Genomic DNA, 16251 nt, shown 5'->3' with positions numbered 1-16251 from the left:
GTTTCCAACATTTTTCATTAAAGAAGAACGACCAGAAAATCTCCTTTTGTAAGTGTGTGTGCTTCAGTGTGTGGGATTCAGTACCCTGGGGCGTGTTGATGTAACTTCCTGTCTCCACAGAAGCCCTCGAGCCAACCTGAGGGCGAACACAACCTGACCCTCTGCAGGAGTGTGTGTGTGTGTGTGTGTGTGTGTGTGTGTGTTTGTTATGAGATGATATAAAAAGATCCTGGAACATGAACATTTCTCCCTGAGTCTCCCTGAATCCAGCACTGAGATCCTTTGGGGATTCAGGCAGCCAATCATCAGTCAGTGTGACGTCGTCAGCTTTGTTTATTATCTGTCTCTGTATTCAGATCCAGGTGATCCATGTATTCTCTCACCTTTAAGCACCTTGTGAGGCTTTAGTACCAGCTTCCTCCTCGTGTCCTTGCGTTCATTATCTGGATCTTTTTGCAGCTTGTTAAGTTCCATCAGGTGTTTCCACACCTCTGCCAGACTCTGAGAAACCCTCTGATTCAGCAGCGTAACAGCTGCATAATAGAGCAACACTGGAACTTGGCTTTATAGTCACCTTTTTTGTATTTCTCTAAATGACCAGTGTTGTAAATGCATCTCAGAACTGGCTGTGTTCAGCACCAAGGACAGCTCCCACATCATAAGCCTGCCCAGACTGACTGACTGTAAATAAAATACAAAACTATCTGTTAGATGGAACCTTCAGCCGGATCAACAATCAGTTGTTTTTATCTCAGATTCATTTAGTTAACCGTCTAGATACTCCTGCTTTATTTCACTATAGCACCGAGGAGTGCCTGTCAGTAAACACTTGCTGTGTTTGAAATGTCCTACAATACTAGCAGTATGTATTGATTTAGCCATAATGTTGTATGTAGTATGCAAATGACAGCAACATTTACAGGATGCCAAAAATACCCGGATGTTGTACTGATTCGCAAAAAGTCTTCAGTATACATCGGACCAGTCTGCCTCGCCTGCTGTATCCCACAATGCAAAGCACTGGAACGTCACAATGGCAGTTGAAATGGCGGCCGGCCGCAACATTCCTGAAGAGCACAAGGGGGCGCTATAGTTAAAGAAGCAACTCTTTGCTGTTGGCGGGCTATTGTTTATTTCTGCTTTTCAAACCAGGAAAATGGTGCCTGGAATAAATTTGCAGAATAAATTTGAACAGCTCCATACTACATACTACCGCCGAACGCAGTATTTAGTAAGGAGTATGTAGTATCTGATTTCAGACACATCAAGTTTGACCTACCTTGCTGTCTATGCCAGAGCCATGCGTGTCCAGGGAGCCTTGGCTGTGTTCGAAATCGCATACTACGTACTGCATGCTACATGCTACATGCTACATACTATATACTCCATACTGCATACTATATACTCCATACTGCATACTATATACTGCATACTGTGTACTACAAACTATATACTACGTACTACGAACTACACATACTGCATACCTGCATAATACGTAGTGTATACTATAAATAACATACTACATGCTACACATACTACATACTGCGTTTGGCTGTATGTAGTTCAGAGCTGTTCACATGTATTCGGCAGTACGCGACGTCAGGTGCCAGTTTCCGTGTTTGGAAAGCAGAAATGAACAGCCCACCAAAAGCAAAAAGCCACTTCTTTAGCTTTAGCGCCCCCTTCTGCTCTTCTTCTGCCGTCTGCCATTTCAACTGTCGTGGTGACGTTCCAGCGCGTCCGATGCATACTGGAGATTTTTTCCAAATCAGTACGACATCCGGGTATTTGTTGCACACTGCACATTTTGCTTTTGTTTGCATATTACATACTACATTTAGGCCAAATCAGTACTGCTAGCATGATACTCGATTTCGAACACAGCCCAGGACCGTTTCCCAAGACTCTACGCAGCACCACATTCTTGTTCCTTTTTTTTATAACTTTGCTGTGTGGAATGAATTTTGGGACATTACTGTTTAAAGCATAGGGTTATACAGTGAAGGATCTGTTTCTGTCAGACACTTAAGAAGCAAACAGAGAAATATACGCTATAAAACGTGAAAACATTCAGTTTGGTATCATTACAGTTATTCATTTGAAATGTTTGGTTTTAAGGAAAAGCTATTTACAACAGTATTGGTTCTATTTCTTGTTATGTCAGGTGTTTTTTAGTAGTTTGACATTTAAAAGCTCCAAATGCCACATACTGTATATAGTATCAAATTTAAGGCATAGTTACCGTTCTCAGTGAATTGCAGCAACAGTCTTAGATTGTACCGGGCTCTAAAGGGTTAACTCTCTGACCTTGTATGTGATTGGATTGGAGCTTGTTGAAGGCTCATGGAGAAGCTTTTTTTCATACTGTTAAGAGAGGAGATGTGTGTGGTTGGATTATCTTCCTGTTGGGATTACGCTTCGCTAGATAAAAACGTGAAAAGAAAAAGACACACGACACAGTCACATGTCAGAGCCGCTCCTGTTTCTGGTTTTGCAGTGAAGTTGGGACTGTTTCCTGTTTGAGCCTGGCCGTGCGTCTGTGCACACATCCAGCTCCATGCTGAAACGATTTTCCAGTTTTTATGGAAGAACTGGGAAAAGACTCGCCTGCACAGAGTCCTGACCTCGACTCCATCCGACACCTGTGTGATGAACAGGAACACCAGCTGTTAGTCAGACCTTATCGCCCACCCTCAGTGCTGAACCTCGCTAATGCTCCTGTGGCTGAACGGGAGATAATCCCTGCAGCAGGTTCAAACATCTGCTGGGAGGACTGAAACCAGAAGAAGAGGAGATTATCCTCGCCCATTGTTTTATAATGACATGTTCACCTATCACCCGCAATGCTTACAAGACAATTTACTTTCTGCCGTATCTCAGAATAAGAACCGTTTCCCGTCCTGTCTGTCCTTCTCTCAGAGCCCGGTGTGAGCAGGACTCTGCAGTTCCTCCAGCGCCCGTCCAGAGTGACAGTCCTGCTGGGAAGCGACGCCGTGCTGGAGTGTGCCGCCTCCGGGTACCCGACCCCGAGCATCCAGTGGAGGAGAGGAGAGGAGCTGATCCAGAGCTGGTCTGTATCATTAACCATCTGTTTTAATGTATCTAGAACTACACACAAACGTAGTCCATGTTTACCAATAACTACCCGGTGTAAGATGTACCCCAGCGTGGCCGAGTCTTTACTTTATCTTCTTTTCCTTATATTCTTCTTACTGACAACTCATCCCAGTAAAAGACCAAAACCAGCATGTATTATGTGCGTATCCAAAGACATAAATAATCACTCCATTGTTGTCAGTAATCTATGAAACACACATCAGTAAGACACACTGTTTCAAACACACCCACTGTGGATTATTTTGACTCAATCCCACACACATTATTCTGCTGCTCCAAATTCTCACCAGATCCCCAAACATGTAATAATCCTCCGCTGATAACAGACCCCAACAAATCCACTATTTCCTCCTGAAAACTACAGGAAGCGGCTGTGACAGGAAGTGTTTTAAAAGATGAGTTTACAGTTTGAACTAAGGCTGATCCTGATCAGGATTTTGGCTTCCCACAGTTAAAGGAACACAATCTTGTGGTGCTGATGCGTGTTTGACTCAAATGGACTGTTTCATAAACTGTCCAGGGAGCAAGTAAGATGTTTGGGCTGTAAAAGAAATCTTGAATAGTGTCTGCAGTCTAGAAAAGAAAAGTCACATTTGTTCTTTATTTAACCTTTTTTTTACCAGGAATAATCCCACTGACATACAGTAAAACAATAAGTTAAGAGCAACAAGACAGGTACAAAATGATCCTTTATCCTGTTCTCATAATCTTTTAGCTAATAAATCGCTCCAGTTTGTCTCCAGTCAGACAGAGATGAGGAAGAAAAAACCCTAAAAGCACTTTTACCACAGACAGATGGAGTTCGGGGAATGACAGACATGATGTGTCCATGTGAGCGAAGGCTGCAGCCACGGACAGTTTTAGGAGTCAGCAGACAACTTGAATAAGAAGGCGCTTCACGTCTCGTAAAGAAAGATGTACCAAAGCTCCATCCTGTGCAGAAACCCAAACCAGAGGCACATCGCAGCCATGCATGCAGTGGAGATGAGGGAGCATGCATATAAAGAATATCACCGTATTATAGAGAATGTATCTTTTTGTAATATTCTTAGAAAGCAGAAAAGTATTCCCTGGAAACAGATCATCCTCTGCTCCTTCAGAGAGTTTGTGATAATGATGTTTATTAGGAACAAATCAAAGAGTGCACGAGGCATCAGCAACACAACACAACAAACAACCACCTGAAATAAATAAAACCAGCACAATGAATGTTTAAGGTAAAGATGTAAATGTGCTGAGCAGCAGCTCAGACATCCACAGCAGCGACAGTGGATACGAATCTGTAGGAGGAAGTGAAAGAGCTCTGTTTCTTTATTTTATGTGAAAAGGTATTGATACAGTAATATTTATAATTACCTCTATAAGATGCCCTGTGAATAAGGAACCTTCTTAGTTGATAATAATAATAACTTTATTTATGTAGTCCCTTTAAAAACAGATGTTTACAAGGTGCTTTGACAAACGAAGCAAAGGCAGGAACACATTCAAACCGGGCCCCTCCTCCTCCTCTCTTCGTCACCAGAAGCTCACTCTAACTCTCTCCTACGAGAACACGCCCACCCCGCCGACAGCATCGCGGTTATTTTGCGCCAGTCAAATCATCGACTGACGGAGTATCTCTCTCTCTCTCTCTCTCTCTCTCTCTCTCTCTCTCTCTCTCTCTCTCTGTAGGAACAAGAAGTACTCTCTGCTGGCCGGCAGTAATCTGATCATCAGGAGCGTCACTGACGACGACTCGGGCAGTTACAGCTGCTCAGCCACCAACAAGAACCACAACATCACCGCACACACCGAGCTGAGCGTCCTGGGTGAGCCGACACACGCGCTTTTACGGGGCAGTTTAACCTTTGTTTTGAAAGTGACGGTGGAGAGGTGACAGGAAATGACACGTTACAGAGTTCCCCACTCCAACACTCTTCTAACAGCAACTCTTCCTCCCCTCTCACAGCACAAACGGGGTCCTCACTCGACAAACACTCACACACACGCTCAGCGCTCAGTGTGTGTGGAGAATAACAGAATGAAGCCGTGTCAAAGCTCCTGAGGGAAGGAGTAAAAAACATCCTGACTGGAAGCCGTTAGCAGCCTGACATCCTTAAAACAATAAAGAGAAACGGAATAAAATAAAGATGGTGGGTTTTCCTCGGCTGACAGAAACCCTCCCGTCTGCGCGCACGCACATCCACGATCACACGCGGTGATGAAATATACAATCGCAGCCGTCTGTTTGCTTCAGGAGGTTTCATAAATAAAATATGATTGTATTTATTGTCTGACTGCTCCTCAGCTGCTGCTGCGGCTGCGCTCACACACAGATGCTGCTCGTGTATTCAGGTGTATTCAGACACCTGAACAGCAGCTGATTGCTTCCAACCAAACCAGCCGACACTGGAAATCCATCCTCTCTGTATGATATCGGATTTCCATAACAAATAACCGTATTCCTGCACATGTACACACAAAAGGATTATGTTGAGAAAAGTATCAGGATATGATTCTATAGCGCATTATACTGATGCTTTTATGCTGCAAAAATCACATTAACCTTTAAACAAAATCCCCTGCTGCTGTTGTGATGTTGAGATCATATCATTGTTTGCACAGTCGGAGTCATGAGGCCGCGTGCGAACAACGTACAGCGTGGTTTGTCTCGATAAAGTGATGATTCAACAGCATATAAACCCAGATAATATAAGACAGCTCTCCTCCCCCTGCTTACACTGGCCTGCCACATCTTATTAAATGATTATACTGTTACTTTTTAGATAATTAATGTTGTTTTTGGTCTCATAGTCGTCTCCTGACGGCTTCTTTAAGGAGTTAAGAGGAACTTTTATTTGCTGTTGACTCTGGCGGCCCCACAGCGGCACGTCTGGTAAACATCTTGATCTTGATAGTGTCTGTGCGTTCGTTTGGAAGAAGCAAAAAGAAAGACACCACTTAGTTTTAGTTTTAGTTCTTTGATCCGGACTCCCGGAAAAAGGAAAGACGAGACTCGTTTCCAAACGAACCACGGTCCAATGAAAACATAATCTGACTTAAAATTGGAAGCAAACCGAAACACAGTGCATTGTGGGTTGTTAACAGGCACTGACACTTGCAGAGACAGCCACGCAGCCAAGCAGGAAGATGAGTAGAGGACAAGACCCCTTTCCCACCAAAATTTGCACGTTGACGCAGATTTTTCAGACCCGGGAAGATCCGCTAATAAATGCAGATTGTCTCTTTTCCCATTGCCAGTGAAGTATCCTCCTATTGGTCTCTTTTCTGCTGCGTCTGACGTCACAAACGCGCCGGAGACAGGGTTAGTAACCAGTGAAGATGTTGCGGTGGTTAGGTCTTTATTGTCTCTATTACTCATTCAGTCTGTTTATCAAACGGAATTGGTAGCTGTGCGCGTCATAGCATCGCGCCGGAAAGGAAGCGGAGGTTAGCGTGTCGACGCGGGTTTTGTGTTCCCTTCGATGCCGATTGGAGCCGAGGCGATAATTACCCGGGTCTACTGCAGCAGCTGTCCCACTAAGCAAAAAAGCAGTTGCAAGTGTTAGCGGGTTTTTTGACCAGTGGGAAAGGGGCTCAAATGTGGGGGAGGGACAAGATGAGAGCTCTAATAGAAATATGGGCTGACCAAACAGTTTCACAAATGCTTGTTGAAACGCGCACACACACGGAGGTGTTCAAAGTGAAACACTAAAGGAGAGAGGAGCTGATCGAGCTGTGGAACAATGTCTGTCAAAAGTAAAGAAAAACCTCTCTCGTCTTATTCTCTCTCTTTGTTTTCCCACGTTGGAATTCTGACCAATCAGAGAGCAGTTTCCTCACACATTCACACACACTTTTGGTCCGCTGGTTAAAGCTGCCGCATGAACACAAACTAAACTGGAGGCAAAATGCAACTTAGTAACAAGTTGGTCTCTGATTCGGCTCAAACGGACGAAGTCAGGAAGAGCCAGCGAACAGCTTCATGTGCGATCGGACGCTGGTGCTGACAGACGACAGTCATGAACATCCCCTGTAGTGTGACGTCTTTGTAAGCCAACAGCACAGTAAAACCTGCTAGCATGGCCACCACGAATGTTAACCTGCTGATGTACTGTCCTAGCTTGACCTCCATTGACCACTGCACACACACATTACATACACGTCCAGGATCAGCAGCTCAGGCTCAGTTTATCCACCAACGTTGATTTGTGTCACTGAACATTTTTTCCCATCAATCCTCTTCCTTTGATCTCTTTGCTGACCCCGTCCTGTTCGCCATTTGCAGTATTATCTTGCTTCATTTTGACTGTCCAATGTACCACTCACTGATAGACTTTTTTTGTCTGCATGGTTTAAATCTCTTCGTCACAGTCTGACCCCGTGGCAGCGGGACAGGCATTAAGAACAGCTATAAAGTAACAGTCAATATCCCCGCTGATGGTCTGCTTTGCTTCTGTAGCTCATATTGAGGCATAAGTATTAAAGTCAGACTGTTTTATGACCAGTTAAAACTCCTAATAGTACGTTTAAGATGTGGGTTTACAGCGTGCAGATTTATGCAGGGATGAAGAACTACTGAAAGTTTGGAAAGCTTAAATTCTCCTCCATTAGTCCACGCAGACCAGCACAGAGTCTGCACACGCTGTGGAAGCTCTCATGCATGAAGTCACCCAGCACGGCCTCGTCACCGGGTGCAACCCAGGACCGGGCTGTGAGGCGATGTACCTGCCACAGTCAGAACGGGGTCACAGGTCACGTTACGCCCCCCGTCCCTAAAATCCTTCCTTTCCCCCAGAGACAGTGAAGTCAGTTACAGTAACAGAGCCTTTGTGTTTAACAAACAGCCCAACATGACTCTGAGCTTAATCCATTAAATCCAAAGTCTCAAGAGCCTCAAGAGCAAATTCTTTTTGTAGCGTTCATGTTTGCAGGAAGTCAGCAGGAAGTCAGCAGGAAGTCAGACATGACAACAGTTCACATTAAGATTACATCAGGGCTGTCTGTGGGCGTTCGGCAGCGATTCCATGAAGTTCAGAACTTTATCACAGCAGTTTAACAACACAGTAAACAACAGTCATGTTATAAAGCAACGTGTCCTGATCCAACGCACAATGTAGCATCTGTTTAAGGTAGCCTTTACTGGTCGTTTTTTGGCTTTTTGCTTTTATAAGACAGGACGGTGGTTAGAATCAGAACTGTGGGGAGAGAGAAAGAGCGGGGACAACATGCAGCAACGGGCCGAGGGTCAGGGTGGAGCTGCACTGAGCACGGGGCCTCTGTGGGCTTATTTCACTGCAGACATTTTTCCATCCACAGGAGGAAAAGCACAGGTGTTAATAACAACTTAAACAATGGTTCTGTTCTGTTCAGGTGTCTGAGAAAGCCGTGACAGGCAGGCAGCATGCACACAACCAGGACCATGAAATTGAAGCAGCTAAATGGAATACAGCCATCATTAATGCTATTGTAATCACCTGCGCCTTTCCTCCTGTTGGATGTCAAAATGTCCGCTGTGAAAAAAAAACGTATATAGTTTTTAATAATCAAGCATCATCTTGTCGAAGTTAACAGCCCGAGCCGTCATTCTTATCGTGCTGGAAAGTCTGGACTTCCTTTTTTAGCGTGATGAAAAACATTCAACCGACGTGCGAGAGGCAGAAGGCTGCAGGAAACTGTTGTTTGTATAACGGCCTGTGTCCACTAACAGCGGTTTTTTTTGCACTGGCGGCGCCCGCGACCTCAATTTCAGAGCGCTTCTCACCAGCGCTTACTGTTGCTAGGTTACCAAAGTTGCCTGCCCTTCTGCTTCCCTTGGTAGTGACTGTTAAGTCTGTTTTAAATCGCTTTGTACGCTTAATATTTACTTTTATTCGAGGAAATTTAACATAAAAACAATGTGAACTATTTTCAGCTCAGAGCGCAGCGTCAAAAAACACGGAGGACATGTTTGCGCTGAGGACGCTGAGGACGCCGTCAGTGGACACTAATCTTGTTAGAAGTAAAAACAATAACAGCTGGAGCAGAACTTACAGAAAACTAACAGAGCTGCACAGCTGTTGTTTTATTATACTAAAATGACATCATGGTATAGGTAGACATATCAGTGTAGGACCTGTATTTTTAATACAGAAAAAACTCAAATCAAACTCTTGCTCTTTGCTGATAAAACTTAAATTATTCACAAAAACTACAGAATTGTTGTTTAGTGTGTTTAGAGATACTTTGTTATTTTGTTAACACATTCAGAACATGTTTAGCAGGTTAATTTAGCAATATTTAGTGAAAGAAGATGTCTGACATTTGTAATTGTAATTGATTTTAAAATCAATTTTAATAATTTAATCAATTATTATCATTTATTGACTTAAATTATCTCATAGTTAGGGTTGTACAGATTATAGGGATTACAGGTATGTGAAAGTATTCCAACAAATGACCTCACAGTCACTCCCGGTGCGTGCATGGGTTCCCTCCGGGTTCTCCGGCTTCCTCCCACAGTCCAGACTCGTTAGGTTCATTGGTGACTCTAAATTTGCTCTAAAAAGGTGTGAGCGTGAAAGGTTGTCTGTCTCTGTGTGTCAGCCCTGTGACTGACCAGGTGATCAGTCCAAGTGTGACCCCGCCTCTCGCCCAATGAGCTGGGGTTGGCTTCGGCCTGGAGCCTGAACAGGATGAGAGAGATAGATAATGTATGGATGGACATCACAAGCAGCAAACATGTAAGCACTGTTTTTTGCAGAATTCAAAGGGTTAATAAAAGTTGTAATCATGACGGGGACAGAACGATGGATTGAAGGGATTTGTTCTGACGAATGACAGAAGAAACATCTGCTTTGTTTTTTTAAATCGATGAACAGACTTGATTCACTGTCATGACAAACATATCCCAGTGATAAAGGCGCATTATGATGTCGTGTGAAGGGCAGGACAAGTTAAAGTAAAAAAAGTCTTCTTTTGGTGCATGCGGGCCACCATAGCTGTCACTCCCTAATTGATATACAGGATTTAAAAACAGGCCTTATCACCAGACAGCTGTTTTTTATTCTATTTTTTTACCTTTAATGAGCGTTTTCCTGTGAGCAGAGAGTTGAAATCAAACAGAAGCAGCTGTTGTTTGTTCGACTCTCAGGAGGAAATCTGCAAATTAACCTTCCAGTGTTTCCTCTCCCCCTCCAGCTGGGCCTCTGCGCTCGTCTCCGTCCTTTCATGTCTTTGTCTCGGCGTCCCCTCTGAGTCTGTCTCTGTGTTCACTTCACATTCATATTCTGTTTACACTCCGCTCTCCAGAGTCGCCGCCTGCAAACATCACATGATGTTTACCATAAACAGGAGGGTGTGTGTGTTCAGTGTGTCACGTCTGGTATCTGATCGTAACGTTCTGTATTCTGACATGTTAGATTAGCGCCACAGAGACGTGCCACTGCTCCGATAATCATAAGAAACATTAGAGCGCCTTAAACTCACAGGGGGTTTCTGGGAAGTGTGTAGCCTCGAAGACTATTAGGGAGCGTGTGAAAATTATTTATGAGGATTAAACGTCAAAACAGTCTCTTAATTTATTTGTACACTGAAGAAAAAAGTGCGATGCATGTACTTTTAGAAAGAAAAGATGGCCGACATGACAGCTCCCTTAAAGTGAGTCCAAACCCTCTCTATCGCCCCCTGCTGACTGGCTGCAGTATAGCTCATAAAGCCCGCCTCCTCCATGTTAACAGATGGGACATGAGTCAAACTATAAAATCAAAATACACGTCAAATAAATTTTTCTCAAACATGGTTTCTGTCATTATAGTTAGTTCTTATCCTGCTGATTTATGTCCAAGTGTTCATTTTTCTGACAAGTTTACTTTTAATTAGTCATTTGATGCTATAAAAAGGGGGCGTGGCCTCATGATTGACAGCTCTCTTCCGCCCTCTTTCTCCTGTTCCTTGTTTCATTCTGTAAAGATCAGGCACATGAAAACAAAGTGTCTTCTTGGTGAGGTAAACGTGACGTTGAGGACGAGCTCCCCAATAGCCCCTCCAGCCCACTCAATACCAAAATAAAATACACTGGAAGCCCCAAACATTCAATATGTGACACATCGAACCCAAACAGAACAGAAGCACTCTCACCTTCTAGTCTGGAGGAAATCAATCGATGGAAACCCGACATGTAAATCTGAATCTGAGGTGATCAGGGCCCTTTAGAGTCACGTCAGCGTTTCTGATAAACACATGGAGGCTGCTGCTTTCGTTTTTCTACACTTCATTTATTTCAATCTGTTTTCTGTCATTTCTTCCCATTAAACGGTCTTTGATAAAACATTTCAGGGCAGACGCAGACGAGGATTTAGACTGAGGTTTCTGTTATCGTGGCGAGCCTGCAGCTATCTGTGAACCCACTGTGGAGTTATTTATTTATCCCCCCATCTGTCTGCCTTTTATCTCCCTCTGCCTCATCTGCAAATTTAAATATATTTGATAAGTTGAAGAGTTTACTTACATGCTGCATTTACACACTTTCTCTGCATGTGTATGGACTGTTGGTTACGGAGAGGAAACATGTAGATAAACAGTCAAAGCACCATCGACAGCTGTGACATGTATGTTTATCAGGTCGTCCGTCTGTCGCATTCTTGTGAACACGATATCTCACGAATGCCTGACGGGGATTTCTTCTAATTTGGCACAAATGTCCAATTTAAGTCAAGGAAGAACTGTTTGGATTTCGGTGGCCAAAGGTCAAACTTCAAGGTCACTGTGACCTTGTAAAAAAATAATATAACTCAAGAATTTATACGCTGATTATAACACACATGGATACGCACCCCAAAGCCTACCCCAAAAGGTCAAAGGTTGACTTCATGTCCTGGAAGACCACTTTTCTGTCCATGAGTCTTGTGAATGTGATGTCTCCGGTACGTCTGGAGACATTATCCTCAAATTTGGCAGAAACGTCCGCTTGGATTCTCAGATTAACTGATCAGAATTCGACGGGCAAATGTGAAAGTTACTTTGACCTCTCGTCCGTCCCATTTCTGTGAATATATCTTAGAGACGCCAGAGTGTGGTTTATTCCTTTCTTTTATACCTCGGACTGAACGATACCATCTGCAGTCGATAAGTGGACTACCTCTCTTCGCCCTCGTCGTCTTGTACCTGTTCGATTTGCTGTCATGACAAGTTTCTTCTGACAATCTCATGGTCCGCAGAGAACCACAGAGAGGTTCCCTGGTACGATTACGCTCCTGCTGTGCAACCTCTCCTGGTAAACTACTAACGTTGCTGTTTGGCTTTTAGGCTAATGTGTTCTTACAAATATACCCAGATATATCCCCTGTCCCGGCCTCGGTTACCTCCTCCTTGGATGTAAACTTCTACTTGGCGCAGCAATTCCCACCCTCTCTCCGCCGTCTGGTTGCCATGTATGCTGTAAATATTTCACATTTTATATGAACCACAAAACCATGTTTTTAGGCACATTACTTTTAAGTATTTTGGACCTACTTGCTCCTTTTTATTTCTTTAAAAGGCTCATTTTTTATTCACCGAGGCCAAAGATTCCCTCGGGAACCTGCAGACAGTTCTGCAGGGTTTATTATTGTTAATGTCGGATATAAAATCCAGAAAAACTCTAAAGATAAAAGTCTAACAAAGTTGGCTGTTGTTGGACAGACTCACTCCTCCAGTCTTTCATTTACATTAAACTAATAAAGAAGAAATATGTTGTGCTAATACGCCCCATTACACTCTGCTTCTCCAATCGGAGGCAGTTAGATGCTGATGGATCTCCTCCGTGTGCTGATGTATGGAGATGTGTGTGTTCTGACTCCACAGGGCAGTGACCATGATTAGATGATTAGGATAACGAATGTGTGTGTTGTTTCCCATAATAATGAGTGCAGCCCGGCTCATTAGCTGGTTCCTGTTAGCGGCTTAATGAAAGCAGAGAGAAACAGAGCCCGAGCTGCAGCTATCAGTCATATTCAGCGTGCTGCTGTCAGCGCCGCTGCCGGTGTTAGCGCCGGATGCTAATGGAAAATAAAATTATACACTGTGGACAAGAGACTACCCTTGAACAGAGAGTCACAGGGTTCATACCCCATGGCAGCTTACACAACATCATCAAGCGACCAACTTATAATGGTGTCGTCACAGGGCCCAGCAGGCAGCTCGGACTGAGAGTCCCTGCAGCACCTCTTTTAGACACCGCAGCCCAAAAGGTGAAGTGCTATGAAAAGACAAAAGTCCACTTTGGATGTCGGTGGAGGGCAAGAATGGGTCGTTGTACCGGGCCGTGGTGGTGACGAGGGAGCGGAGCCTGAAGGAAGAGCTTTCCATTTACCATCGATCTACGTTCCAACCCTCACCTGTGGTCACGAGCTTTGGGTAGTGACCGAACGAATGAGATCGCAGGTACAAGCGGCGGAAATGAGTTTCCTTCGGAGGGTGTCTGAACTCTGAACTCTGAAGAGAGGGTAAGGAGCTCGGAGATCCGGGGGGAGCTCGGAGTAGAGCCGCCATTCCTTCGCATCGAAAGGAGCCAGTTGAGGTTTTCCAGCACATTCAACTGGGACGTCCAACTGAGACCCAGAGCTGGCTGGAGGAATTACATGGCATGGGAACGCCTCGGAATCCCCCAGGAGGAACTGGAAACTTGCTGGTGAGAGGACGCCTGGGTCACCTTGCTGAGCCTGCTGCCACCACCGCGACCCGGCCCCGGATAAGTGTAAGATAATGGATGGATGGATGGAGACCAATTTCTTTTTGTATCAGTCAACACGACCACATATTGTTGAGTTGGTTGCATGACTTACGTGCCGACAGCCTTCAGAGCTTTGTGATGGAAAGCTTTTTCTCCTTCATCCAAATGCTGATGTTGTGCAGTGTGAAACCAGAAGACAACGTTGACGTAATATTTTAGCCCAAACCACGATCTTTTCCAAAACCTCACCAAGAAGATTTTGTGCTTAACGTTTACTAAAGATGGCTGTTGTTTGGTTTGGTTAAGCAACCAAAACTACCGTATCGGTCCAAATATAAGACAGGGTTATTTCCCTTTCAAATACATCTGAAAAAGTGGGATCGTCTTATATTCAGGGTCTAGATGTCAAAGGCCAACATATGACGCCACTTATCTGTAAAGCGAGTCATGACTGAGGCCAGCCGTCACTCACAGCTACAAAGCCAGGAGGATGACAGATGGCAATCGGGGAGGGTGATCGTCGGACAAGTTAACCGACAACTGGGGCGGAGTTATGATGTCAGTTGTTGTCACAGAGTGTCTGAAAATGGCGAGCCCAAAAAGATCACGGATGACTGTAGCGCTGCGTTACACCACGGCTAGCCACGGAGCTTTGGTTAAAATATGATGATTAAAGGAAAATTATAAAACAAGTTAGTTAAGTCAAATGTCCGACTCACTTTAACTAGTTGTTCAAATAATTCCAGCTTTGACTTTTGCTGGTTGAGAGACGTGTGGTTTCTTCACCCTTTCATTGTCACTGACACCAACCACACTGACTGTCCTGCTCTTTAACTTGCATGTGTAAACCAGTTACTCAAACTGTGACACACAGAACACACAGAACAAACAGAACACACAGTCCTCTCTGAACACAGACTGAAATCCTGACAGTCTTATAAAAGTCTGAGTCCATCCTGCCGTGCAGCGACATCTGAAAGACTCTTTACATGCTTGTATTTAAACGAGAGTGGCCTGTTGTTTAATGAAGCTCTGCTAATGCAACTTAAAATCACACTCTCACACTCACAGCTAAATCCCTCTGCACACACGCACACACACACACACACACACACACACACACACACACACACTCACACACACACACTCAGACTAATTCACAGCTTTAAAACACAGCCTGCTTTAGTCTCAGTGGTCTGCTGTGATTGTCTGTCTCTCTCCGCTGTGGAATCATGAAGTCCCTCTCTAGGAAAGAAGACACACACACACACACACACACACACACTCGCAGACACACACACACACACACACACACACACTCGCAGACACACTTTCCTCGCTGCGGCCCGCGGGGTTCCTCTCCTGATTAATTACAGGCTCTGTGAATTACTGTGGGTGTTTTAGAAAACATTTAACAAGCTGCCAAACTCCCCCGCTGAGCCACCGGCCGGCCTGCCGCCGCTCGCCCGAAAAAGACTGAAAGACATGAAAGAGAGAGAAGAGCGCGAGGGGGCGGGGTCACAGAGCCCCCGCAGAGAGCGGGTTAGTCTCCACTAATACACAGGGAGGATTTAAGTCTGTCAATATGTCCACCAGTCCGGCCAACGCTGGGCCGTGTTAAGCCAATCTGAATGAATAAACTGCCAAAGCGCCGAGGCTCATGTTGCTGAAAAAGCAGCATCCTTGAAACTGTTCTACAAAAATAAGTTGAATTTAATGTGAAGGACCACAGGGGAGTGCAGAGAACAAAAACAGGAGAGTCTCTCAAGGATAATTAATAGTTAATGAACACAACGGTGAGTAAAGTGTCCTACTGAAGCAGAAGAGAGTTTTACCTTCGTCACACCTGTAATCCAACACACCGATGCTAGCTCGCAGTCAGCGTCCTGAACCCTGCATCCTGTGTCCTTCTTTCCTCCCTCTCCTTTCTCTCCTCTCATCCCTCCTTCTCTCCTCGTTTTAATCCCTAAATAGGCTGATGATATAAAAAGTGATTTTTAAATAAGCTTTTAATTTGATTAGATGAAATGGAACTTTTTGCCGCCTGTGGGGGAAATCTGAGTCACAGCTGGATCTGTTTGATGTGACTCTGGCCTCGATTTAACTCTGACACGTATTTCACTGTCTCGCTTAATAAACAGCGAGTGTGCTGAAGAGAGAAGGGAGTGGCAGGTGTAATGTTAAGAGATTAGTGTTTAGATTTTATTCAAAAAAATATCCTTTTCTCTTACACACCGTCCTCCCGGCACCACCGGCTTCTTTAACCCCCACGCTGTGATTCACGTGCAGGGAGCTGTGGTCGTGTCTCAACCACTGCACCACACATGCAGCTGTACGACAGTCCTTACTGTTAATCAAGGGAAGCTTTGCTCTGATTTTCAACCAATCAATGTAAGAATGTATATGCAAATGAACTTGTGTTAACCCCCGTCTATGTCCGGGTTAAATCGTGCGTCCCGTGTACT

The 16251-nt window shown here is 44.5% G+C and overlaps 1 protein-coding gene across 1 annotated transcript in view; it reads left to right on the top strand.

The window, feature by feature from the left end:
- Nucleotides 1–16251, top strand: part of dcc (DCC netrin 1 receptor) — a 291775-nt gene that overhangs the window by 106568 nt on the left and 168956 nt on the right. Inside the window, exons 4-5 of the mRNA XM_069677215.1 lie at nt 2920–3070; nt 4789–4925. Coding sequence (XP_069533316.1) covers nt 2920–3070; nt 4789–4925 — 288 coding nt within the window. The remainder of the gene's footprint in view (nt 1–2919; nt 3071–4788; nt 4926–16251) is intronic.

The sequence above is a fragment of the Semicossyphus pulcher genome, unplaced genomic scaffold, assembly GCF_022749685.1.
Source record: "Semicossyphus pulcher isolate SPU_LCO1_2020_fin unplaced genomic scaffold, fSemPul1.0.p SCAF_28, whole genome shotgun sequence".
NCBI classification, from domain to species: Eukaryota; Metazoa; Chordata; class Actinopteri; order Labriformes; family Labridae; genus Semicossyphus; species Semicossyphus pulcher.
The sequence above is the reverse complement of the archived record's forward strand: the minus strand, read 5'-3'. Positions and strand labels throughout refer to the sequence as shown.